This window comes from Telmatherina bonti, assembly GCF_933228915.1.
Source record: "Telmatherina bonti genome assembly, chromosome: 9".
NCBI lineage: Eukaryota > Metazoa > Chordata > Actinopteri > Atheriniformes > Telmatherinidae > Telmatherina > Telmatherina bonti.
Window position 1 is genome coordinate 8,657,780 of NC_136627.1, and position 25,757 is coordinate 8,683,536.

At 40.1% G+C, this 25,757-nt stretch overlaps 2 protein-coding genes across 2 annotated transcripts; both read right to left on the minus strand.

The window, feature by feature from the left end:
• Positions 1-3,917: 3,917 nt before the first annotated feature.
• Positions 3,918-8,449, minus strand: tekt1 (tektin 1; the record flags this gene model as incomplete). The annotated part of the gene is made up of 7 exons (XM_079246657.1): positions 3,918-4,077; positions 4,191-4,387; positions 4,496-4,721; positions 5,443-5,589; positions 5,661-5,789; positions 8,041-8,206; positions 8,284-8,449. 7 exons carry the CDS (start codon positions 8,447-8,449, stop codon positions 3,918-3,920), a joined length of 1,191 nt encoding a protein of 396 aa, XP_079102783.1.
• Positions 8,450-12,685: 4,236 nt separating this feature from the next.
• LOC306760875 (inositol polyphosphate 5-phosphatase K-like) lies at positions 12,686-25,390 on the minus strand. The gene is made up of 14 exons (XM_079246912.1): positions 25,299-25,390; positions 24,952-25,042; positions 22,595-22,699; positions 22,402-22,510; positions 21,977-22,093; positions 20,988-21,163; positions 20,800-20,911; positions 20,413-20,522; positions 20,282-20,308; positions 17,553-17,784; positions 14,255-14,392; positions 14,101-14,184; positions 13,925-14,029; positions 12,686-13,848 (listed from the first exon to the last, which is right to left on the minus strand). The coding sequence occupies exons 2-14, from the start codon at positions 25,032-25,034 to the stop codon at positions 13,777-13,779; spliced, it is 1,470 nt and encodes a 489-aa protein (XP_079103038.1). The 5' UTR covers positions 25,035-25,042; positions 25,299-25,390; the 3' UTR covers positions 12,686-13,776.
• Between the last annotated feature and the right edge of the window lie 367 nt (positions 25,391-25,757).

A 25,757-nucleotide genomic window follows, 5' to 3' on the forward strand; every position in this document is an offset into this window, starting at 1 on the left:
CTGTGAGTTCGTGTGAGCCGCAAAGCACCATGGGTCAAGCGCGATGTTGCCATCTTCCGAAATGTAAACAAAAGTTCATCTAAGAGTGGGAAAGTCCGGTGCAGCTCCGCAGTCCAGTAATGTTGAGGGTTTCCCACCTGAGGTCACTCCTGCAAGATGGATCAAATCAAATTTAAACTTTATTTCTATAGCATTTTGTGCTTAAAAAAAACAATAGAAAGTGCTTTACACCAAATAGATAAAACACACACACACACACACACAACCACCCTCTCCCGTGCCCTATTAGACCCTATAACAGTTAAAAGAAGACGAATGGCCAGGTGCATGATCAAATTTTATTTATCTGCTGCTGTTCCTCTCAAAGGCAACACAACGTGCTTTACGTGATTTAAAAAAAAAAAAAAAAAAAACTATTTACAAATGAAAAACAGGCGTTGCCTGGAAACGCGATGAAGCAGTTGAGCTCGTTTCTGACTGGAGGCTGAGTTTGGCTGACTGTCTGCGTTCAGGTGTAAAACCTGAGAATCCATTTGCTCTTTCAAGCCTTCATCATCATCATCATCACCTCACATCCTCATTCATTCATCTGATCACACAGCTGTGATCCACACTGTGAACCTCCCTGTTCATTCTGAATGTTTGGTGTTTGTCATGTGGGAGGCAAAGTGTGGGAGGTGGAGGATTAACCAGAGAACAGAGCTGCAAACACACACACACACACACACACACACACTGATTATACACAGACAGTGCTCCTTTGTCCTCCATAATCATTGATCAAGATGCAAAATGCAGCATTTCACCAAGCACGTCTGATGTACTTCATACAGAGATTTGGTAGCAACAGATTCTTTATAAAAGTTATTTTATTATTTTGAGACGTCGTTTATGTTATTTTATAAGGTTTATAAATAAAAAAAAAACTTAAACTTTCTTTAATTAATAAATGTATTTGACAAAATGTTGCTTTAGTGTGATCTAATTCTGAATTATCAGTAATGAAAAAATCATTGAATTATGAAATTTCAAGCAACAATATCAGTATCAATATGGATGTTGGCCATGTTACTTAGCAGTAAATCAATATCAGAATTTGCAGCATAATCCTTCTCTAGCAGAAACAGCTCTTAGATCAGTTTGATAGTGAACAGCAGGAAAATTAGGAAAATATCTATTTTTTTAAAAATTATTTTTAATTACCTTCTTTTGTCCATTGTTCAGAGATCTTCCTGCCTCTGTCTTTGCAGCGCAGCTGAATGTGGATGGAGACATGAGGATCTGAGGTTTAATGCTGCACTTTGCTGACAAAAAACTTCCATAAATCTTTTTCTTCTTCTCTTTGTTTTAAAAAGTTGCTAAATCTGAAAACCCATACAAACACAGACACACACACAGCAACAAGAGGCCGAAGGAGGCAAACACTGAATCTGTAAAACACAGAGCGCTTCTCTCTGTGGCCGCCAGAGGGCAGCAATGCAGCACAAATCACACATTTTTCTTTTCTTTTTTGACTTAATAGTGACAAATTATGAAAAATATCAAATATGTAAAAAGTTTATTAACTTTATACCTTATGTTTGGGGAGTAACTGATAAATAAAATCATAAAAATACTTAATAGCTTACTGATAATTAAATCATCATGCTCATGTGAACAATCATTGATGGTCAAAAACAGGAAAATTATCTCATAAACCAAAATTTTATTCACAGCACAAGAAAGAAAACAAAGTAGACAGTGAGAGATTTTACTGTTTGGGACTAAACAACAGAACGCTGCTAAGAAGAGCCAGCAGGAGGAGGAAGATGTCATGTCACAGCTCTCCGGGTTCATCATCAACAGCTCGGCGACATGATGGGATGTAGAAACTGACCAAACCTGGAAACTATGGATCAGTTTCAGCAAAACGTTCCTGAATGTAGGAATGAAGAGTCTGAATCTGCCTTCATCTACACAATAGTCACCATCATCAGGAGAAATCTCTGGATTTCCAGTATGATGCCATAAAACCTAACCTTTCTTTACTGGGAATCACGGCAAAAACATCACAGTCTGTAAACACAGCTCACCCTGAAAACCCAAAGACGCAGGTTAAAGCTCCAGAATGCTAACAAGAAGCCTCACGTGAACACGATCCAGAAATGTTGCCGTCTTCTCTGAACCAAAGCTCATTTAAAGTGGAAACTGTTCTGTTGTCTGATGGACATAAATCTTTAATTCTTTTGCACATCATCTCCTGCAAACTATCTATCTATCTACATGCATACCTTGCAAAAAGTTCAGCAGATCAACCACAAAGGCATGGTTCCTGCAGTCTCCTCTGCACAGCTGACGCTGAGATGCATCTCCCTCCTGAACACTGTGAAGCTCTTATGTAGGATCAGGTCTGAGATGCCGTTACTGTGCAGTTGCTGAGACTGGTGACAGATTATCTGCAGCAGAGCCTTCCTTTCCCAGGAGGTCATCATGAGAACCAGTTTCAACGTACATTTGACGGTTTTTGCAACTAGACTTGAGGATACCTTCAAAGTTCTTGAGGTTTTCCTGATGGACTGACCTTAACGATGGACTGGTGTTCCTGTCATAATGAATGAAATGAAAAATACTTTAATCCTAGATTAAAACTGTGATCTTGTTGTTGGGTTTTTATATTTAACTTGTTTCTAATGGATCCCAGCAGTGGTCTGTTATCCCTTGTATAGACCAGGGTTATTCCCTGTAAGGCCCCAGCCCTGCAAGTCTTCTATGTATCCCTGCTCCAACACACCTGACTCAATTATCATGCAGAACTTCATAGATTGTTGGATCCTTTTAATCCGACTGAGTTGTGCTGAAACAGGAATACATTGCAAACCTGCAGGATAGCCAACCGACTTTGGACACTCCTGCCATGGGCCGTTGGATCCACTTGATGCAGGGGTCACCAACTCCAGTCATTGAGGGCTACCATCCTGCAGGTTTTAGTGTTTCCCCTTGTACAACACATTTGATCCAAGTGAAAAAGTTCTCCAAGAACTTGTTGTCATCTTCTGCACCTGCCTGTTAATGAGCCATTGGTTTGGGTCAGGTGTGTTGTACCTGGAAAACAATAAAACCTGCAGGATGGTAGCCCTTCAGGACTAGAGTTGGTGACCCCTGACTTAATGAGCCGGGTGTGCTAAAGCAGGGAAACATTGCAGACCTGCAGGAAACGAGTCAGATAGTCCTGGTTTTTCCAGATAGTCCTTTACCAACCTTGGCACAACACAACTGATGATCTAAACACACCGAGAAGGGAAAATGTCAGAAATGGACTCTCAGCAAGGGACAGCTGTTATCAGAAAAACCACCCCACAGCCAAGAGGGTACAACGCTGTCATCAGAGTGAAAGGTTTGTCGCATATAAAACAGAAAACAGTCTGGTTTATTTCATACGTTTGTTTTTACTTCCAACATAGTTCCTACAAGTTCATACATAATCCCTACTTGTTCCTACTTAGTTTGGAAGTCTTAAGTTTTAATCTTTAAAATAGAAAATGAAAAATATCAAGAAAAAACCCTAAAAGAGAAGCTGTCCAAGCCTTTCACTGGAACTGTGGATTGACATCCTCCTTTTTATTTCAATAAATGACGACATTACTCATTAATCCCAAAAAGGGGAAATTCTAAAATGTTTATGGCGTCATCAATACTTAGTGATGTAAAGATTATTGCCCTAAACCTAACAGTTTTAACGGTTTGCAGGTCTGTGACTAGTGTGTGGGATCTTCTTTACGTGCTGCAGCAGGTGGAGCGGCTTCATGATCCCGAATAGTTTCTACACGACTTCGACCTGAACAAACATGACAGCAGGAGGGAAACAGAAGCAACACACAGACTGGGAAGTGAATTCAGAGACTGTAATGTGGTAATAAATAGCCTGCAGGTATAAATGTTCAGAAGTTGTGTATGCTGACGGGCTCCCTGTGTTGCAGGCAGACCACCTCGTCGATGTAAAGAGAGCTGGCTTTCACGCTGATGTTCTCCTGCAGCTCCACCTGGCAGCGAAGCAGCCGTCTCTCCTGCTCCACCGACTGGGCTACGTCCTCGTGCAGTCTGCCGGCACAGCAAAACAACCAGACGATGATGATGTGGGATAAACAAGCAGGAAAAACAAGCTTCCAGTGTTTTTGCAGTATTTGCCACATGGGAGGGGTGATGAGTCTTACTTGTTGATGTGAGCAGTGAGCCGCTGGACATCGGCGAGGAGCTGGGTCTGCGCCGCGTCATGGCATCGTTCTTTCCCAGGCCTCTGTTTGCGTAAAGCCAGACGGGCCTGAGCCAGACCCAAGAACTGCTCGTTCTCTGCAATGGCCGCTCGGAGATCCTGCCTCATCTTCTGCTGGCTGGAAATCTCAGACTGAATCTGGAGGGAAAGGAGGAGTCACATCACTGTCCATCTCCGCTCAGAGTTCCCTGTTACATCAGCTGGACTGATACAGTTTCCCCTCACAGCCCACTCCCCTCCCTCTACCTTGGGCATTTTCTCCTCCATGAGGCTCTTGGCAGACTTGATGTCCTGGATGTTGAGCTGAAAGGCCGCCGTCGTAGCCTGAAACTGCTTCTGCATGTCGGCCAGTGTCTGCTCCAGGACGGACTCGACCAGAGCCCGCAGGGACTGCGAGTTGGCTTTCTGCTTCTCCACCTTGCTGATGTTGATTTCCGACATGTTCTCCCACTGTCCCAGAGACACTGCCAGGCTGAGAGACGTGTTGCAGCCATTAGTCTTAGAGCAGACTTTAGGACTTTGTTTGTTTGGGTCTTTAGACCAAAACAAGACCAAAACTTTTTGTTTTGGAGTCTGCATGTACGGGACCCAACTATCCAGGTTCTGCTCTTTGCTCTTATAGTTATGGGTAGTCTGGCCAACCTTTACTTATGTAGCAATGGAGATGTTACCTGATGCACTGTACCTCGTACAATGTACGATACAATTTTACAATACAATACAATGTACCTCACTCTATTTCTCTAATATATTAATGTATAAATATATGCCAATATTGCCGTCTCGAACTTATTTATTTCTTATTTAACTTATTTATTTAACCTATTTCTCCTTTTTTCCGCAGGTCTTCCTGATTAAGTGCAATTGTACATGTTGTTGTGTCTTTCCTGTCGTCTCCACCCCAACCAGTCAAGGCAGATGGCTGCCCTCCCTGAGCGGGTTCTGCCTGTTCTTCCTGTTAAAGGGGAGTTTTTGCCTTCCCACTGTCGCAGCTCAGGACGGGGGATTGGATTGAAGTCATGACTCGATGCAATCAGTTGGTTTCTATTATAGGATATGTATGAATTGGCTCGAAGTGATGTGTATGTTGATTCATGTAAGTTCCCTGTGACAACAATGTTGTGAAGTGGTGCTATATAAATAAAGTTGAATTGAATTGAATTTAGGGAAACAACATGAAGACAGCAGCTCACCTCGACAACGCAGCCGTCTTATCTTTGGATCTCTGCAGGTTTCTGATGGAAGTGGTTGTCATTATCGCACAGGAGTCGTCTATGTGCTGAGCCTCGGCCTTCTCCTTCAGGTCCTGCTCCAACTGGTATTTAGCCGATCGGTTCAGGCTGCCGCATAAAGAAGCAGGTTAAATGCTAAGTGGAGTTTTAAACGTAAAAAGTAACAATCATCTTCTTACCGAATCTGCTCAGAGATCTGTTCCGTCACGCGCTGCAGAAGAGACATCACGCCCTCGCTGACCTCGCGCTCTTTCAGCAGCTCCCTGTCCACATCGTCGTGCAGCCTTTCCGAGAGGACACGCCGTATTCTGCCAGCCACAAAACAAAGACTTAACACAGCTTCCCTCACGTCAGTCTTCTTCTGAGAACAAAACCAGGATCCCGGAAGAATAAAAGGTGAAAGAGCTCCAGGTCCTTCAGGGGTGTTGACTTCTTTTCAGTGTGATTCAGGCTGTTCAAGTGAAAAAATGTGTGTTTTTCTGAACAGAGTAAGAAGCTAAAACAAATTATCAAAAGTGCTGCATAGACCTGCTGCAAAATATCAAACTCCTTTGATGTTATATGGTCAAAATGAAAATGTGTCGCAACCAGCTAGTCAGAGCTGGTGTTTGCTGTGGTTAAAACTCCTCTTATAATGGAAATCAAAATAGGGGTGGGGGGGTTATTATAATATAAATGTGTGCTTAATTTGTATTGAACATGTTTAAAAGAGAAATTCCCAAACTATTTTATTTTCTTTATTTTCTAAATACGTTTCACCTAAAGTTCACAAAAGGGAGAAAAATCTGCTTCATTACCAAAAGCAGGGAATGTTGTCGCTTTTATTTGAACAATCCAAGAACTTTCCAATGACAGCAGCCTTTTTAGATGACTATGAGCTATGCCAGGGCTACAAGTTTACAACTTGCAAACGGAGATACGAGTTAGAAAACACAAGCTACTACTATGCTATCCTCATAAAATCACTTTCTCAATGACTTCCAACATAAATTTTAAAGTACTTGGCTCATCGTGTCCCATTTCTACGGTGGCCCTGAAGTGCAAACCACAACTACAAAACAAAAAAACGCAACAACAAATTAAGAAACAGCAACAAATTGAAAATGACAATTAAAATTTAAAAAAAAAAAAGACAAATTAAAAAACACGAAAAATTTAATTAACACTACAAAAAATTCTAAAAAACACAACAAAAAAAAAATGATAAAACACAATGACAAATAAAAAACGACAACGAACTTAGAAAAAGCACAACTACATTAACATACCAGAAAAGGTAGGTACCAGCGGGCAACAAGAGAAATGGCTGATTGGACGATGGCGCCAGACGGCTTTTGAACCGGAAGTTGTTCTGTATGTAGCGCAATTTTCAAAACATGAACGTAACCCGTTTTTGTCATTGTGTTTTATAATTTTCTTCATGTTTTTTTTATTTGTTGTGTTAATTTAATTGATTGTGTTTTTTAATTGGTCATTGTGTATTTTATTAATTTTGTTGTCATTTTCAATTTGTTGCTGTTTTTTAATTTTGTGTCACGTTTTTGGTTTTGTAATTGTGGTTTGCACTTCAGGGCCACCGTACATTTCCATGTAATGCGTCATGCCATTGGATCATCTGTGGTATTTGTCAGCATGTTTGTGTTCAACCCAGCATGGTTGTCCAAATGGACAATCCAGGCTATAAACAACATACAGTTGTGTTCATATGTATTCATCCCCTTTCATTAAAGAAAAGCCTGAATTTACAACAATCCCTCAAATAACTGGAGACTTAAAAAAGGAACAATAACTAAAAAATTGCAAAAATATAATGTAGTAACATTAGACACTGTTTTTTTATTTAATTGAGATGAAGAAGAAAAAAACAACAAACAAGCAAATTAGTCCTGGACAAATGAGAGCACTTTTCTGTTGAACAGTGGGACAAAATACCTGTCAAAATGTGCAGAAGTCTGACTGAGAGGAACAGAAAACACCTGGCTGTAGCAAAAACATTAAAGGATTGTTCAACCAAATATTAGTTTATGAGTGATGAAATATGTAATAAATTTTATTATTTGTTTGCTTTTTTTAAAATAATATTTCTATTGAACCAGAATTAGAAAATAATGTAATGATTTTCATAAAATCTTTATTTATTATTACTTTAGTCAATTTCATCTTATTTTACATGCACCTGTTTTTTCTTTCTTTAATGAAAGAGTATGAAAAAATATGAGCACAACTGTATACGGTGTCACAATTAGTAAAATCTGTCATCCATGTCCTCAAATTTCAAGGCTGTTCTTTTATTTTTTGCTTTATTGACTTGAAGAAAAATGCTTTTAATATTTTCTAACCAACTCTGCTTCACTTTAAGCAAAATGTGCCACATCAAGCTACTGAAAACTTATATTTCATGCATAAATAAGTGGAAAAGAAGGGAAGTTTTAGGTGGTTTGTGATGATGTGCTGGCTTCACGTGTATGTAAAGTGCCCTGTGACAACATTGTTGTGAAGTGGCGCTATACAAATAAAGTTAAGTTGAATTGAATTGAATTGAAATGAAATGAAATTCACCTCTCCTCCAGGCAGAGATTGGTGACCCTCAGGGGCTCCTTGCATGCTTCCAGGGCCTTCATCACTCTGTCCTGTAAGGTGATGAGTGCATCGGTCTCTTGAATTATCTGCTCCAGTCTCAGCTCCTGTTCCTTCTTCAGAAACCCGACGTCTCTGACCCGCTGATCTGAACAGCAGAATTGATCTGAGAAACTTTTGCATCTCCATCCTGGACTTCACACAGAACATCTGAGTCCTACTCACCAAGTCGCTTGTTGTCTTCATCCTGCATGCGTTTGCAGGCTTTGTCAGTGTCCAGGATCAGCCTCCTGCATTCTGCTCTGAAGAGCTCAGAGTGGTTCAGGGTGAGCTCAACATGGACTAGATCAGGGCGTCCTCCCTGCTGGGGGCCTTGCTCCAGGAGAGGCATGGTTCTGCTACTCTGTGTGGACAGGATGCCTGCTGCTTCTAAACACTAGTTTTGTTCAAATGAATAAGCAAAACAGCAAAAAATGAACCTCTTGAAACTCTTTATGTAGAGCTGAAGTATTGAATTGAAAAAAATTTCGAGTGGATCAGCATAAATTTCATATATACACAATCGGAAATCGTGTGCTTTTTTATTTTTTTCAACATAACTTAAATTTACTTTGGATTACAAGCAGTCTAAAAAACTCTGTTTCAGCCTAAAGTTAACTTGTTTTCATCAAAGAAGAACAGAAAACGTCCATTTCCCCCCCAACACATACCTTATTTCTTGTTTCGTCCTTTCGAAGGATGCAAACAAACAGTTACTATGGCAACGGTGTCTGGACGGAAGCGGCGATTGCGTCACCAACGTGGATTAAACCATAGACATCATATATACGTATATATAATGTCTATGAATTAAACACTTTAACGGCATTATTAATCATACATCTTATATGTTTGAAAAAGTAAAGTTTACCTTGGTCAAAAACAAACAAACAAACAAAAGGAAAAAAAACTCAGAAGAAGAAGGAGACGTCGATCACAAAGGAACTGTTGCTGTTTTATTGTGAAGGCTGACCGGAAGAGCCAATTCTGCCGGTATTGTCAGGTTGAAGTAATTTGACGGAAGAGAGGTGAATGTGGGCTGCACGGTGGCGCAGTGGTTAGCACTATGGCCTCACAGCAAGTCGCTGGTTCGATCCTTGGCTGGTTTGGTCAGTGGCCTTTCTGTGTGGAGTTTGCATGTTCTCCCCGTGTATGCGTGGGTTCTCTCCGGGTACTCCGGCTTCCTCCCACCATCCAAAGGTTAATTGGTCACTCTAAATTGCCCCTAGGTATGAGCATGAGTGTGGTTGTTCGTCTCTCTGTGTGTGGCCCTGCGATGGACTGGCGAGCTGTCCAGGGTGTACCCTGCCTGTCGCCCAAAGCCAGCTGGGATAGGCTCCAGCTTCCCCTCGACCCTGAATTGGAATAAGCGGTTCGGAAAATGAATGAATGAGAGGTGAATGTTAGAAAAATAAATGATTAATTCGTTGCTAATCCGATCATTATGTCCAGTTATCTTTTTTTTTTTTTTTTTAAATTATTACACAATTGAAAAAAAAAAAACATACAGACATAAACATAAATTGATAAGTAAGGGGTTCAAGAATTAAATGAAAATAGGTACAAAAAAATACATTTTTAAAAAAAGAAAAAAAAGATAAGAAAAATAATAAAAATAAAATAAAATGATAAATTTAAAAAAAATTGAGCATCTTCACTTGTGTAACGTCCATACGCATACAAATCATACAAAGTCTCAGTGAAACCATATCAGTGAAATAAGAATATGTCCAATATGTCCACAATGTGTCCAAAGGCCTTATAGTTTTTAAGGCCTTAGGATTTTCAAGATCTTGCCGTCAGCCCATTTCCTTTTATGAATATAAAACTTCCCCATGAGTAAAACAAGTTGTACAAAAAATGGTCGTCATTTTCTACTTTTTTATCTTCAAAATAAAAAATCGAGTCAAGTTATTGATCTATATCAAACATTACAGAAAAATCTGGGATTGGACCGCCATGCTTGGGGAGTAACCATTCTGCACAACAGTTAGAAAGTTGTTGTCATCTTTTTTTTTAATCAAATAAAACCTGACAGTATGAAATATTGCTGTGTCTGGAGAAGCCAACATGACACCCACATAAATAAGTTGTCCAGTAAAGTTTCTTTCTACTGTTTCTCTGCTTGGAGGCAGAGAGAACGCGAGCAGATGGACGTCGGATGACGTGCGTGACTGCAGTAACACGCACCAGCATCACGTTTGACGAAATATATCCCAGAATTAACAAGTTTCTTTCTACATTTTCAGTCTGGTGTGTACTTATTCATTAAGGTCCCCTTTATTTCATACAGACGTGTTTAAAGTAGGTTTAAAACAAGCAGTGCAGGAGGTCCTGGGTAGACTGAGAATAACTGGACCTCATTTGGTTTTAAATGTTCTATAAATAAATAAAGGACTGTATCTGGTTGCTATGGTAACAAAAAAGGCTGGTTCCTGGGAAAACCCAGACATGACCTTTTAAACAGCCACAGTTTGGAAACTATGCCATATTTTTATTTACAAAAACGTCTGAACTGAGTTTCAGAAGCGTCTTCTGCGACATGGATGAAGTTTTATCTGTTCTACTACCTTCTCTAGTTTTTATGGCGGGTTGGACAGCGATGAGCAAAAAAAAAAAAAAAAAATGGTTGTCAGTAGGAGTTGGTGGGGCGTGCTGCTGTGAAGCATTTATAAAGAAATGAGGGCCAGGGTCCAGCAGGTTTTAGAAGCTGTAGACACCTAATTTAGACTCAGACCTGTGCAGAGCCTGAAGTCTGCAGCCTGGAGAATGGGGTGGGGCTGGGTAGGATGTCAAATGGGGGGGTGTTAGGGTTAGAGTTAGGGTTAGGGTCAATCCAATCAAATCATTCGAGTTTTATGGTCCTCACCTGTGGAATAACCTGCCAGAGGACCTCAGGGCCGCAGAGACTGTAGATCCACCTTTTTCGTTGAGCTTTTACTTGATTTTTTCTTCAGTTCTTATTTGTCTCTTTATTTATTTATTTCAATTCAGTTCAACTTTATTTGTATAGCGCCACTTCACAACAATGTTGTCACAGGGCACTTTACATACACAAATCAACATACACATCATTTCGAGCCAATTCATACAGAATTTTCTTTTTTTTTTTTTAACGTATTTATTTAATTTTTAATTCATTTTTAATCTTTTCGATATTATTGTCTGACCTCATTTTATAACTTATTTTATGTACTTTTTATTATTTCTATTTGATCATTTATATTACTTAGGTTTAATCTTTTTGTTTTAATTATTCTTTTACAGAATTATTGATTTAATTATATTTATCTTGTGTGTCTTTATTTGATCTTTTTAACCTTTTAGCTCCAGTGTTTTCTTCTTTGTCGTGGGGATCCTCCGTGTCGGGGGCTGCACCTGTGTGACCAGCGGGGTCGTTGTGGTGGGGGTCATCCTGCCGGGGATGTTGGTAGGGTTCTGCACTGCAGCCATATGGCTGTGGTGTGGACCTTGGTCTGGGTGTTACCTGTGGCTGCGTCTCTGTTGGTCACTCCTGGGGGGGCTCCTGACATGGACAGACCCCCCAGGTGTTGTTTCCTCACAGCAGTGTCAAGTCAGATACAGACGACAGAATGCTGAAGTTATTCGTTTTTATTTTGGCATCAATAGTCAGGGGAAGGGTTGAGTTTTGTGCGTGTGTGTGTAACATGTGTGTTTTTAAATGTGAAACAGGTTTTAATTTTTAACGTTAAGCACTTTGATATGCTTTTGTATGGAAAGTGCTATACAAATAAAGTTTGATTTGGTTTTAAAATGTTGATCCCGCTCGCCTCATTCTTCAAGCAGCAGCCAAGACCCTCTCAAGCGTGATGTAAAGCTCTGAATATGTCTGCCAATTACCCATTGATTGAGTCAGGTGTGGAAACCGGCCTATGAGCACCAGGACTGAGGATCCCTGCTGTAAAGCCAGTCACAGTGATGGTCATGTTGACTGAAATAATGTAAAATGTCTGTTTTCAGTATAATTTGTACATGGAAAACTTGAAGGCATGAAAGACATGAGAATTTCTCAGAATAATTTTTAGGGCAAAAATCACAGAACTGTGATGTCATCAAAACTGGAAAACACATCTTGATGCCTTTCAGGTACTAGAAGTATCATCTCTTCTGACACGTTTAAACTTCAGGCGTCTGTGAGTTACAAAGCTCCAACGTGGGCTTAGTTTCTCGCTTATTTGGGAAAAATTGCTTCATTTCGGTGGGACAAAATTGATCTCTTGGGTGTTTTTTCATTCTCAAGTGTAAATCACTGTAATGAATCCCTACCAAAAGTTCTATTATTCTCTGTTTTGTTTGTGTTTAGTAAAGTTCATGGCTAATAATTATGTGAGCTTTAATATCTTTTGTGTCAAGAAAAAACAAATCTGGATCAATAAAACACACAAGACTGAAGTGAAAACTGTTTAATATTTGGATTGCAAACCTTTAAGATGAAGTCATTGTGTTTGAGTATGTTATTTTAATACTAAATTGAACAATAAAAATGTAGAGTAAAATGATAATAAAATAAGTGATTCTTGTGACAATAAAAACATTCAGACGAAGCTCGAAAATTTTAAATCACTGAAGAGGAGAAGCAGCATCTTCATTTGCAGCCACAATCATTTCAAGGCACTTTCTGAATCCACGTTGGTTAAATAAGCACTAAATATTTATATCTTTTCTGAGAAAACACTAAGAGTAACAATCTATAAATATTTAAGCATAAACAATAAACAGTGCAATATTTCTTCAAGTTAACGGTGACGCCACAATCAGCTTTAAAAGGGAATGATTCCTATGATTACTTGTTTTTCTTTTAGCGCCGAGGCTTCTTTGAGTAAAATGATCACAAAATGAGCCACAAAACAAGCTTCAAGTTAAATAAACGTGTTTTCAAGTTCTCCAGGAGCGAGTGAATTTCATTCTGCGAGGAGAAAGTCCAAACGGTTCTACGGAAGCCCGTTTCCACAAAAGCTTCTTATAAGAGCATGAAAACACACCGTAGCAGAGCTCAGTGTTCACCAGTACGGTCCAACGTTTCTACAGCAGCCGAGGAAAAACAGGATCAACCTGCCAAGAGGAACTCATGAACAAAAACTCAAAACGCAGCATAAAAACAACTTTCTACATTCTCCAAAAACTGAATCTGTCCTGCTTAATCCTCCATCACCTCCGCCTGCAGAGCTCTGAGCTCCACCCGAAAGTTTCCAGGAAAAGCTGCAACAAGCGGGTGAAGAGCTCCAGCATCACATCGCCTTTGACTTACACACAACATGGACTGACTTCATGGGCTTATAACTGGTAAGTATTTGGGGAAAAACAGTACCTGAATCGTTAAAACTAGTCGAAGAGCTTCGTGGATTTTATAATTCCCTTTTGCTTTTCCTCACTGAGATGGCTAAACATCAAACTTCAGCAGGTCACGCGACATCCTTCTCTCACAATACCGACATGTATGAGCTGTTCCTCACCCACCAAACATGCATTTCATACCAGTACAGTGTTTAGTCAGTCAGCCTGGAGACCAGTCACAGTAGAAAATAGATGAAGTAGAGTGGAAGTGAGTAGGATGAGTGACCATGTGAACGGAGCTTCCTCATCTGCAGGTTAAGAACTAAAAGCCATAAACCAGGATCAATCTCTCAGTCAGACCGCATCTCAGAGCTGGAAGCATCTTCAGTTTTCCAACAGTCTAACAGGTTTGTCAGGCAGCAAACCTTCCTCAATGGCTACTCTGGACTCAAGAACCTGAAAGAAAAAAGGGAAACTTTTTACATTTATAAAATAAGATCATAGATTTGACACATTTTTTGATGAAACTGACCTTGAACGGTTCGCTGACTCCAATGATGCACTGCAGAGTGCTGCAGTAGTAGCACAGGACACACTCTCCTCCCCTCACAGGGATTTCCTCTTTACTCACAAACACCTACAAAAACAGGCTGCTGTAAATAATCTGCAGCTTCGGTTCGAACAGAATTCGCTTCACCGAGCCGATACCTGCATCACTTCCTCGTTGAAGGCCACCTCGTCGTCCTTGACCCACGTGTAGGTGATGTAGTCGGACAAGCTACTGAATCCAACCTGAAATTCACACAAAAGATGAGTCTCAAACTGGAGCGGCTAACTTCAACAGCTACAGTAAGCAGACCACCTTGTAGAGTCCAATCCAGTCCCAGGTACTGGCGGGGAAAGGCTGCAGAGGGCTGTACAGAACCAACGCATCGATGTCTGCGCTCCAGTCGCCCTCCGCCTGCAGACGCACCAGAGGAGTGTCGTACATCTTCCTCAGCTGGAAGGACAGGAGAGAGCTCAGTCACTTCTGAGTTATTCTGACTCCTCAGGACAGCTGGTCACACACAGCAGAGGCAGATGGCTGCCTGTCCCTCAGCCGGGTTCTGCCGGAGGTTTCCTTCCTGTTAAAAGGGAGTTTTTTCCTTCCCACTGTTGCCAGTGTGCTTGCTCAGGATGGGAGATTGAGTTGGACCCTCCAATTCAATCTGTTGGTATCTTATATAGGCTATTATAAATTGGCTTACGTTATGTTTTTTCCTGTCTGTAAAGCGTCTTGAGATGGCATTGCCGTGATTTGACGCTATATAAATAAAGTTGAATCGAATTGAATTTATATGGAACCAGTCTTTAATTGTTCTTTGGTTTATTCAGTTTTCTGCTCATCACTTTAAATGGTTTTAACCATCATCTGAGGTCTATATACTGGTTTTAATATAAACTACGGTAAATCAGAAACCTTATTAGAGGAAATGTCACAGAGCCGGTCCTCAACGGCCTTTGTCCTGCAGGTTTTCCATGGATCCCTGTTCCAACACACCTGGCTTCCATTAAATTAATCATTTTGAGTCAGGTGTGTTGGAGCAGGGATCCATGGAAAACCCACAGTGATGCAGCCCTCGAAGACCGGAGCTGGACAACTGGGCTAAAACCTGAAGAAGTGAAATAAACAAAACAACCAGACAGAAAAGACTATTTTCCTCCTCAAGCAGCCATTTTATCAGGCTGGACGGGATTTCATGTCCCGATAGTCGCAGGAGCTCGGTTGTGTTCATGCTCCTGGTAAAACCAGGCAAACAGGTGCCAGGTGAGGAACCATAACTCCGCTATCTTCAACAAAAACACTCAATTTCACACTCCCACACCCTGACATGGTCACCGCCTTTAGACCTTGTGGTCCGGCCAGTAGCCACAGGATCTGGCCCAGCACAACCAGCAGAGGTAAAGTATGTCCTCATTCTCATGGCTCACCATCCACAGGAGGTTCGGTGAGGTCTGGAGTAAAGCAAGAAGGTTGGTGACCAAAGGTGGGGGCCTTAGCTGTCCTTAGCTTGAGAAGCTAGCTGTATGGATGGGGGGATGTCACTTCACTGGTGGAGAAATAGCCCAAACTGGTCCTGTGGGTTGTAAAGTTCTGGTTAAATACCACTGGGCTTGGACTCTGGAAGCATTATCCTTAAGAGGACTTGGACTGTGTTCCATTCTGGATTATTCCCAGTGACAAGGACTGAGCAGGGGAGGGTATAGTTATCCCCCCCCCCAACTCGGAGCCTGTACATCCTGAATAACAGGGTCGCTACCTCCTGCCTTCAGGTGGGGGTACGGGTCCTGACTGTTACCTGACTGCCTATTCACCAAATAGCAGTTCACAGTACAAGAGCTAGAAGCAGTTCCTGCTGGGGCACGGTTGCCAAACTCCAGTCCTCGAGGGTCGGTATCCAGCAGGTTTTTGTTGTTTCCTTCTACCAACACAGCTGATTCCAATCAAATGGATCCAGCAGCTTTTTGTCAACCTATTTATGGATTTCGGTCAGGTGTGTTGGAGCATGGAGACAACAACAACTTGCCCTCAAGGACTGGAGTCTGACACCTGTGTGGTGGGGTCTTCTTACTCTGCTGCGGTGCTCATAGGCAATGACAGCGAGACCTGGAGGAGTGCAACTGGGTTGGATCCTTTCCAGCAAGCGTTGGACTCCATCAGTGATGGTCACAGACTCTGTTCATAACTTTCATGGACAGAATTTCTAGCTGTATTGTTTGGAGGTGGGAGGGTGATGGACTCAGAAATGAGTCTCTAAGTGCAGATGAAGGGGTTCTGTTGGCTCCATCAGGCCAAAACCTTCGTCTTCATCTAGAAGTGTTTTTGCAGTCAAGTGGGAAGCGGCTGCGATTAAGATCTGCACTTCTGAATCCACGACCAGTCCTCAGCTGGAAAAGGGTGGAGTATCCTCACCCAGATGAGGAATGAGATCCTGTCTCATGTAGAGGAGTTCAAGTAATGCAAGCCTGGTTCAGGCTGGTGTGGGAGGAATGGAGCGGGAGATGGACAAGTAGATCGGTGATTCGGGTTCTTCATCGGTCTGTATTGGTGAGCTGAGGTGAAAACCGAAACCCTTGATTTACAGGTCGTTCTATGTTCCTACCCTCACCAACGATCACCAACTGGAGGTAGTGAAGGACATGGATACAAGAGGCAGGAATGAAGTTTCCACTCCGAAGCCTCGTTTCCACCAGGAGTGGCTACAGATGGTTAACTGCGTTCCCAAAGCCAACTATAACCTTACCTGAAAGGCGAAGTATTGTGGATACATGCATGCATTGCAACACATGCTTCAGCTACGTACTAGCATGACACCATCACAATGTGACGCCTTCCTTAATCTAGTTCTTTTTGGACCTCTTCCTTCCCAATGATCCTGAGGGAAGTGAAAAGATCCTTGGACGTCCACAGAACGGTGCTTCGTAACACCATTTTCAGCAGAGATTTAATCAACGAAAAGAAAATCTGTTAGTCTAAACAAGGAGCTGTTACGGTTCTATTTTTATGCCAGGTTGCACGAGAAGGGACTTTTTTTTTTTTTTAACCAATCAAAGGATTTCAGGATCGCCCTTTTTAGATGATTGGTTTGATTAGTAACCCAACAGAAGGGTTAAAAAGTAGGATGGGTCAGATATTAGAGCACACTTCCTGGATTTTTCATGCAGAAACACAAAAAGACGTGTCCCGGCCCACCCTGACCTGCCCCTGTTGGTGGAAACAAGGCTTATGTAGCCTGAGCTTCTCCTTAGAGACAGGCAGCGGCTCTGAGCAGAGCTACTCTACATGAAGATAAGTTGGCTCAGATATCTAGTTAGGATGCCTCGAGACGTCTCAGGATTCTGTGGAAGAAGCAGCCAACGAGAGAAATCTGGCCCCTCAACCCCATCTCAGTTCAACCTGTATGCCTCGACACACAGATGAGTTGTTTTTTGTTTTTTTTACACTTTTTCTCCAACAACTGTTTGTTTTTCTGTGAAAGGTTCAAATAAATGTTTTATAGATTTTGAAATAATTTTTTTTTTTTAGAAATACTAAAAACTACTCCAATAAAAACCGACCCTGCCAGAAATGACGGGACAGTTAAAACACAAACTTTTCAGCATCTCTTTTAGTTTCTCACCTCAAGCGTGAAGATACCGACGACGGGTTTGTGGTCACTGATGTTGTACTCCATGATGCTGGTGTACAGGTCCTGTCTGACCTTCAGAGGGTACTCCTCTTCTTCATCAAGCTGCTTCATCTTTTCTCCATCCAAACAGCTGTCGTTTCCATCCTGCTCGTCAGGAGGCGGGGCTTTGGGTCGTATCCGCCACAGAATCCTGTCGGTCCAGGCGGGCTTTCGCTTCTTACCGCTGATCACATGGATACAGATAAAACATGTTAACCAATATCATGTTGAGACTAAAGATCTCTGATATTATTGGCTGATATCAACAATAAGATGAAATATCAGAAATTTTCTTATTTTTTAATGGTATCATTTTTACAAAATATGCACATATTATATGAAACTATTCAGCAACGTCTACTCTAACTCAAAATGACAAAATATAAAAGATGTCATGTATAATTTTCCAGATATTTTTTGTTTGTTTGGCACAACTCGCTCCAATAATATCGGTATCGGAAAGTAATCAAATATCAGTAAAAAAGAGCTAACATCCAACATTCGTGTTGTGACAAAAGCTTGACCTTATTTAACCAAAAGAAAAAGTATTGATACACAGAAATGTAGAAACAATACTCACAAGATAATTAAATAAAAATTCATTTATGTTTCAGCTCCACAGAGGACACATTTAGTCGCATCGACCTGTATCACCAACTCTTCAAAATGACAGATGTAGCAAAGTTACAGCGTCACTTAATGAGTCAAAGTGTGATGAAAATAAAAAACAAACTAAACGATGTTATCAACCAGTCACGTGGAGCTTAAAGTCCTGCAGATACAAGTCAGTCAAACTCTGGGATGAGGAGAAGAGTGTGTTCTAAAACGCACGCCCGCCACAAGAGGACCTGAAATGGTTAAAAATAAAAACAAGAAGCTGCAAAGTCTGTGCAGTCTTTGTCCCACAATGAGCCAGACATGTTTGTGATCAGCAGACTCTCTGCTTTCTTGTGACACCTTGTGTGTGTGGACAGTCATCTGCCCGTACAACTGCAGGGGATTTAAACTGTATTTAGGTGTCAATGCTTCGTAGAGTCCTTCAGCCTTTTCTACTCGTGAGCTTGTTATGCAACTTGTTAGGATTGCTGCTTCCTTATGACTGCGAAGGTCTTTGATATTGCATGGATTTCATGCCACTCCCTGAACAGGAGGATGTCATCAGGAAGGGGTTAAAACCCGTTTGCTGCGTCAGTGTTGAACCTTTTTGTGCGAAACTTCAGGTCTGAAACGTACAGAAGGGTTACAAAGCCGTACATGAAACAGCCATCACTGTGTCTGCTGACTACCTGTGACTTCCATCGTAACCCGTCTGTTGTTGAGTTTCAGGGTCATAAAGAAACAGACAGACATTAAATGCTGCAGTTCTGGGTTGTGTACGACTACAACGTGCACATTAGTCGTTATGCAGCTGCTGCTGAGCGACCTGCAGAGTTACACATGCACATTTCTAACATGTATACTGCAGAAACAACCTGAGGGAGACGGGATTAAACAGTGAGGGTTAAATATGGGTGAACAAACACTGCGAGTCATAAGGTACCCTCTGGTTTTTGTGTGTATATACAGTTGTGCTCATATGTATTCATCTCCTTTCATTAAAGAAAACATGAATTTACAACATCACTCAAATAACTGGAGACTTAAAAAAGGAACTATAACTCAAAATTTGCAAAAATATAATTTAGTAATATAAGACACTGTTTTTTCATTTAATTGCGTTGAAGAAAGGGAAAAAAAACAAACAAACAAATTGTTCCTGGACAAATTAGAGACTTTTCTGTTGAACAGTGGGACAAAATACCTGTCAACAGGTGCAGAAGTCTGACTGAGAGGAACAGAAAACACCTGACTGGAGCGGAAACATTAAAGGATTGTTCAACTAAATATTACTTTATGAGTGATGTAATATGTAATAAATTATCTTATTTGCTTTTTAAAAGATATTTCTATTGAACCAGAATTAGAAAATAATGTCATGATTTTCATAAAAGTTTTCTTTATTATTACTTACAGCTAATTTTAGAGGCAGCTGTTTTTTCCCTTCTTTAATGAATAAATATGAGCACAACTGTAACAAGCATGCTTCCTTGGTGTACAATAATGTCTTTTCATTAAAAAGTGTTTCTATGCATTCATGCGAAATAAAAATCCTTTTAAATCCGCTTTTATCTTTCTGCATGAATGACTGTTACTGAGCAACTAAACCAGGGATGTCCAGAGTCCGCTGTCCTGCAGGTTTTCCATGTATCCCTGCTCCAACAAACCTGGCTTCCATTAAATAGATCCAACAGCCAAAGAAATTCCGCACTTTGTCTGATTCATTTGAGTCAAGTGTGTTGCAGCAGGGATGCATGGAAAACTGCAGGATTGTGGCCCTGGAGGACTGGAGCTGGACTGAGCTAAATAAACAAAACTAAACAACAATGATGAAAACTTAACCGGCAGCGGTGGAGCAGGCATCCAAGGGGCACCTTTACCAGCAGGGTTAATAATCTGACACAAACAAATGCAAAGACAAACTGCTTTGTTCCTCACGGCAACAGATAAATGTTATTTTTACAACTAAAAACGCTGCAAAAAAAAGCAAAAGCTACATTTAACCAGCAGGTTGTTTGCACAAACTGAAGTTAGAAAAAGGAAATATGGACAAATATATCAGTGAAGGGTAATTATTCTCTTACTTAAAGCCAAACCATGTCCTGTAGCATCTGTGAAGTCGAACAGAGATGAAGGAGAGGACAGACAGAAGACTTTAAAGACAAGCCAGATTAAAACAATCAGCATGTCCAGCGTGATACCTGGAAACACTCACCTGCTGTCATAATTATCAGAGTTCAAGTCAAACTTGTACGTAGGCTGAAAATCCAGAGGTCCTTCCTCAAATTCCTGCAGCAGCGGTTCTTTCTTCTTCATCATCATCAGCTGAAAACACACATTTTATTCTAGACTCTTTCTGCACAATAAGTTGACTTTTTAGATCTGATTTTATTTTGATTGTTTTAAGATGTCTGATATTTTTTTTAAGTTGTCCTAATGTATGTTAACTATTCCGTTTCTTTTTAACCCCCCACAATGTGGCACTTTGGTCAACATTGTTGTTTTTTAAAAGTGCATTATAAATTAAGTTGTATTGTATTGTATTCTAAACTCAGTGGTCCAGGCGGATCAGAGGACTCAGGGAGCTGAAAGAGGATCAAACCTGGTCGCTGCTCCACAGCAGGTTGTAGGTTTCATTGTTGATGCAGGTGCGGACAAAGTGCATGCCGTGATCCTGGACCCGGAAGTTAAGATCTCCAAACCAGAACACCAACCTGGACACAAACGCAGAGTTGATTGATGATTCAGAGGATTCAACAGAATAAAAGCGCCACTCTGGGATTTTCTCACCTGTGGTCGGTTATTCTCGGAGCTTTCTTACAGTCAAACGTCTGTCTGTCCATGATGTACTCGAACTCATCCACTCTCTCAGAAGCATATTTCATGTGCGCAGCTAAGTGGCAGTTCAGGAAACAGAGCGTGTGTCCATAAAAAGACAGACGTACGGACACGGCACCTTTGTTACCCTGACGACGAAACAGAAAGAGATCTGAATCAGGAAGGTTCAGTCTGAAGCCGTCTGGTCTTCAGGATTAAAAGTCAAATCCTAAAACATTACCTTTATAAAAATATATAAATAAGAAAACAGTTCAATCAAACTGAGAAATCTCTAAATACATTTTTTAAAAAGTAAAAAAAACAAAACAAAAAAAAACAAAAAAGTAAATTGGTAGAAAATTGGAAAATGACTTAAATAACTAAATTTAATAAATAATTAAATACAACTTAAACTTACACTTAAAATACAAGATTTATTCTTATAAAATGGAAAACTAAATTAAAATAAAATAAAATAAAGTACAAAAAGAGTTATTGGAAATAAAAATGACAATAGTTACAACGAATAAATAAGCTTTATTTACTTTGAAATGAGTAAAACCTCAAAAAAGTTCAATTATTAATTAAACAGAGTAATAAAAAAATTAAATACTTAAAATAGACAACAATAATTAATAAAAATTATTATTAAAAAAAATATGGAAAATATTTTTCATAGCAAAAGAAATAGGATTATTAAATAAAAACCTAAATAAATTAATCATCCAAGCTAGTAATTATTCATTTTAAGGATAAAAAAATACTTCAAACACTTAAAAAAAACATAAAACGTAAAATCATTCTCAGACAAAGATAATAACTTATCTGTATTATGTTAAATAAATTTGAAAAATTAAGATAATTTAATTGTTAAGAATAATGAAATAAAATTAATAATTTAATAAAACTTGATCTTGTGGCTAAATATAAAACACATGTGTGTGTGTGTCATTATTGCTTACCCAGTAACCACAGATGCCTGTTCGTGTGTATGTAGCCTGGATGTCTCTGATGAAAGGGATGTGCTCCAGTTTAGAGAAGAAAAGCAGAAGCAGACCCTGCATTCTTATGGACGACACCTGAAACACACACACACTTAACAAAACTGGAACGACTGCACACGCGCACACGTGCACACGCACACACACACACACACACACACACACACACACACACACACACACACACACACACACACACACACACACACACACACACAACAAGTAGAAGGCCGTTCTGCTCTGAACATGACTGCTGTGGACTTCATTACTCTTTGCAATCAGGTGCATGTTATGTGATCTGAGAGCAGGATTCTCTGTTTTCACTCTGATATCGCTCTGATGTCCACAGACGACCTGCTGCGGTGTGTGTGTGAGACAATCTGTACCTTGATATACTGCAGCGGTGCGAAGGTGGACGTAAACAGCCCACTCCACGAGTCCTCGAATATCATGTCTGACACAAATCTCACTGGCCCTGAGTAAACTTCCTGCAAGCTAAACACACACAGGTTATCACACACAGTCAGCTCAGTATCCTCCGATATCAACACATTTCTGATACCAGAAATCCCTTTTTACCCAATGACGTAGAGGTCGGCGCTTTTTGGCGAGTTGATGTGAAGAAGTGGCGTCACGTCATCGGGAGGATCCATCGTGGCCACGTTCCACGTCACCATGTGAAGCCTGTGAACAACATCCACCTTTAAAACCTTTATTATCAGCTGATCAGTGAACAAGATTCAGCAGCAATACTTTCTGTAGAAACACAAAAACGTAAAGCTTTACAGTCACAGACACTCTTTCATCCAGCAAACCGCAGATCAGCGCATCATGCTGGAGCATGAACGCTGTGACAATATAAGCAGTGTAATACCACCTCATGCGGGTCAGGCTGCTGCAGTTCACACATAAAGAGCTCAGTCACTCATCTCGTCTTTCTGAACTCCAGCTGACTCCCAGATTACAAGGAATCAACTCTACTGGAAGTTTTCAGAAAGCAAGAATAAAGCGAGTCTGTCATACGGGTCGGTCTAGTCGGTCACTGAACCCAGAGGAGAAAAATCCATGAAGAAGAAGAAGTAGGAACGACACTGTTGAGGACAAACTACATATTACGCAGAAGAAGCTGCATCATCCTCCACCTGAAGCTGTCCTTCTTTGGCTTGTTGGCTCTCTTGGCACAGACGAGAAAGGCACTATCCAGAGACTTCACCATTTTATCATGTAGCTCGTTTCTGGGGTCCAAGTCATCCACACAGGTCATGAGCTGGCTGAGCCGATGGCGCAGAGCCAGCTTTCCCCCGGTGGACTGCGTGGCGTCGGAGGAAAGCGTGTCGCTGCGAACGCGCCCCATGGTGCCCAACAACCGCCTGATTTCATCCATTCTGGCTCCAGATACTCAATGTAATTCACTTTTTCTTTAAGGATGAAAAAGTCTGCAGCAAAATGGCACCAAATAAATAAATTTAGACTAATTGTAAAAGAAAAGAAAGGAGCAAGAACCCTGGATGGAGCAGAAACAAACCACAGAGTGAAGTAAGGAAAGTCCAGGCTGGAGGATTTGGGTGCTCCACAGTTGGACAGAGTGATTACAGAACTCGTCTAAGTGGCTTAGTGTAATAAAAACTACGTCTAATCTCACTGTGAGGTGTATCAACAATGGGCTTATTAAAAAATTGAGAAACCACTAAATATTTCCCTCTCAGGTTGGAGGGCAATGCATTGTTTTGAGCTCTAAATCGGCTTTATGTGTGAGTTGTTGGGCAACCTAATCCACCTGCCAGAATGCAGTCAGATTTGTAGACCGGTAAACGCTGCACTGTGCTCGCTGTTGGCATTCGCTCAACTCTAAATGGCAATCAGGCTTTTCAGAGAAGTCTTGGAGTACCAGGCACCAAATTAAGTATTTACTGCAAACCTTTGATTTGGTGAAATAAGAGAATGATTCAGCAAAAGGTTACAGAATCCGAAGGAATAAATAGTATACTAAAGAGCACTGAGAATGTAAAGCATGTCTGTCTTTGCCAAATGTCTGAACGGATAACGAGAAAAACAGCATAACATCAAGCATGTGAAGAGATATTTATGGCTTATGCATTTTCATACAAGCCGCACTAAACTGAAACCTACATGCAAATGAGGAGAAATGTTAGAGGCTTTTAAAATCTCACAAAAAAGCAGCATAAAGACAAGAGCAACCACCCAGCAAGGCAAAATGAAGACATGTTCATAAAGTATTTTAGCACCTAAACGATGTACCAAAGTTCAATTCCATCTCATCAGATACTGACCCGTAAAACCTCACAATACAGACATTGCTGCATGTGATTCATTTATATATATATATATATATATATATATATATATATATATATATATATATATATATATATATATATATGTATATATATATATATATATATATATATATATATATATATATATGTATATATATATATATATATATATATATATATATATATATATATATATATATGTATATATATATATATATATATATATATATATATATATATATATATATATATATATATATGTATATATATATATATATATGTACATATATATATATATATATATATATATATATATATATATATATGTATATATATATATATATATATATGTACATATACATATATATATATACATATATATATATATATATATATATATATATATATATATATATATATATATATATATATATATATATATTGATCTACCATAACATTATAACATTCAGCAAAAATTGCTCCACTGGATCGTCCTTATGTCCCCAAGGACATCTGATTCCATCCTGAAGTGTCTGAAACAGACTGGGTTTTCCTCCATCATATGTCACCTGGTTTATCAATGTCATGAGTGTAAATGTTGTGTTTCTTGGCAGCTGGAGCTACATTAGGACATCCAACCTGAAGCTGTCTCTGTCGTGGGGTTCCTCCTTACAACTTGGCTCAGACTGGTGGGCGTCTGGCTGCTCCTCAGTCTCCATCATCTCCACACCTGACAGGAACACATGTAAACAGTCAGCTGACATCACTAACTCCACATACAACCTGCTATGCAACCCCGGTTTCGGTGCACTATCATTATACAATCTTACAGGTATTAATTTACTTTCTCCTGCGGACTCAGATAACTCTAGCTTCATGCATCGTTGCTGCGGTTTTCGGATCAAGTTAGCAACAAGCTAATCCAAACAGCATTTAAAACCTGAACTAGAAAACAAATAGAGGTGGAAGTGGCTATAGTAAAATACCTGGTATGTTCCTGTATGACTCTTTCGCGGGTTGTTGTACCAGGAGAAGGCGTACAGTAGTCCGGTGTTGTGAAAATTTGGCGTACCCATCAGAATAGCATACACTTGGTTAATGCGCATGCGTACAAAGCTGCTATAACACGTTCACACCGAGCATAAACACATAACTCAAATATATCGTCAATTTTTAAGTGCAGAATTATAATAGATCTACTAAACAGTAATAGTATGCATACTGTTTTAAAAACTAACCTAACCTTGACATAGGGCTATGTGTATAAGCGCTTCCGGTGCACTATTCTGACAGGGTATGCAAAATGGTGAAAACACCGGAAGTTCTGGTTCCCGGAAGTACAGTATTTTTTTTCTGTTGTTCCCCTTTTATAGCTTGTCCCCATGGACTGCATACGAAAATATGGAAATGTGAAAATACTTTTATATACAGTCTATGGTTGTTCC

Bases quoted from the DNA above. Each gene is read 5' to 3' on its own strand.
- LOC306760875 (XM_079246912.1), bottom strand. From the start codon at position 25,034: ATGATGGAGACTGAGGAGCAGCCAGACGCCCACCAGTCTGAGCCAAGT. The intron at 22,511-22,594 runs GTAAAAAGGGAT...GTGTGTGTTTAG, and splicing joins GCCGACCTCTACGTCATTGG to CTTGCAGGAAGTTTACTCAG. The intron at 14,185-14,254 runs GTGGTCTGCTTA...TGTGAATTTCAG, and splicing joins ACTGGATTGGACTCTACAAG to GTTGGATTCAGTAGCTTGTC.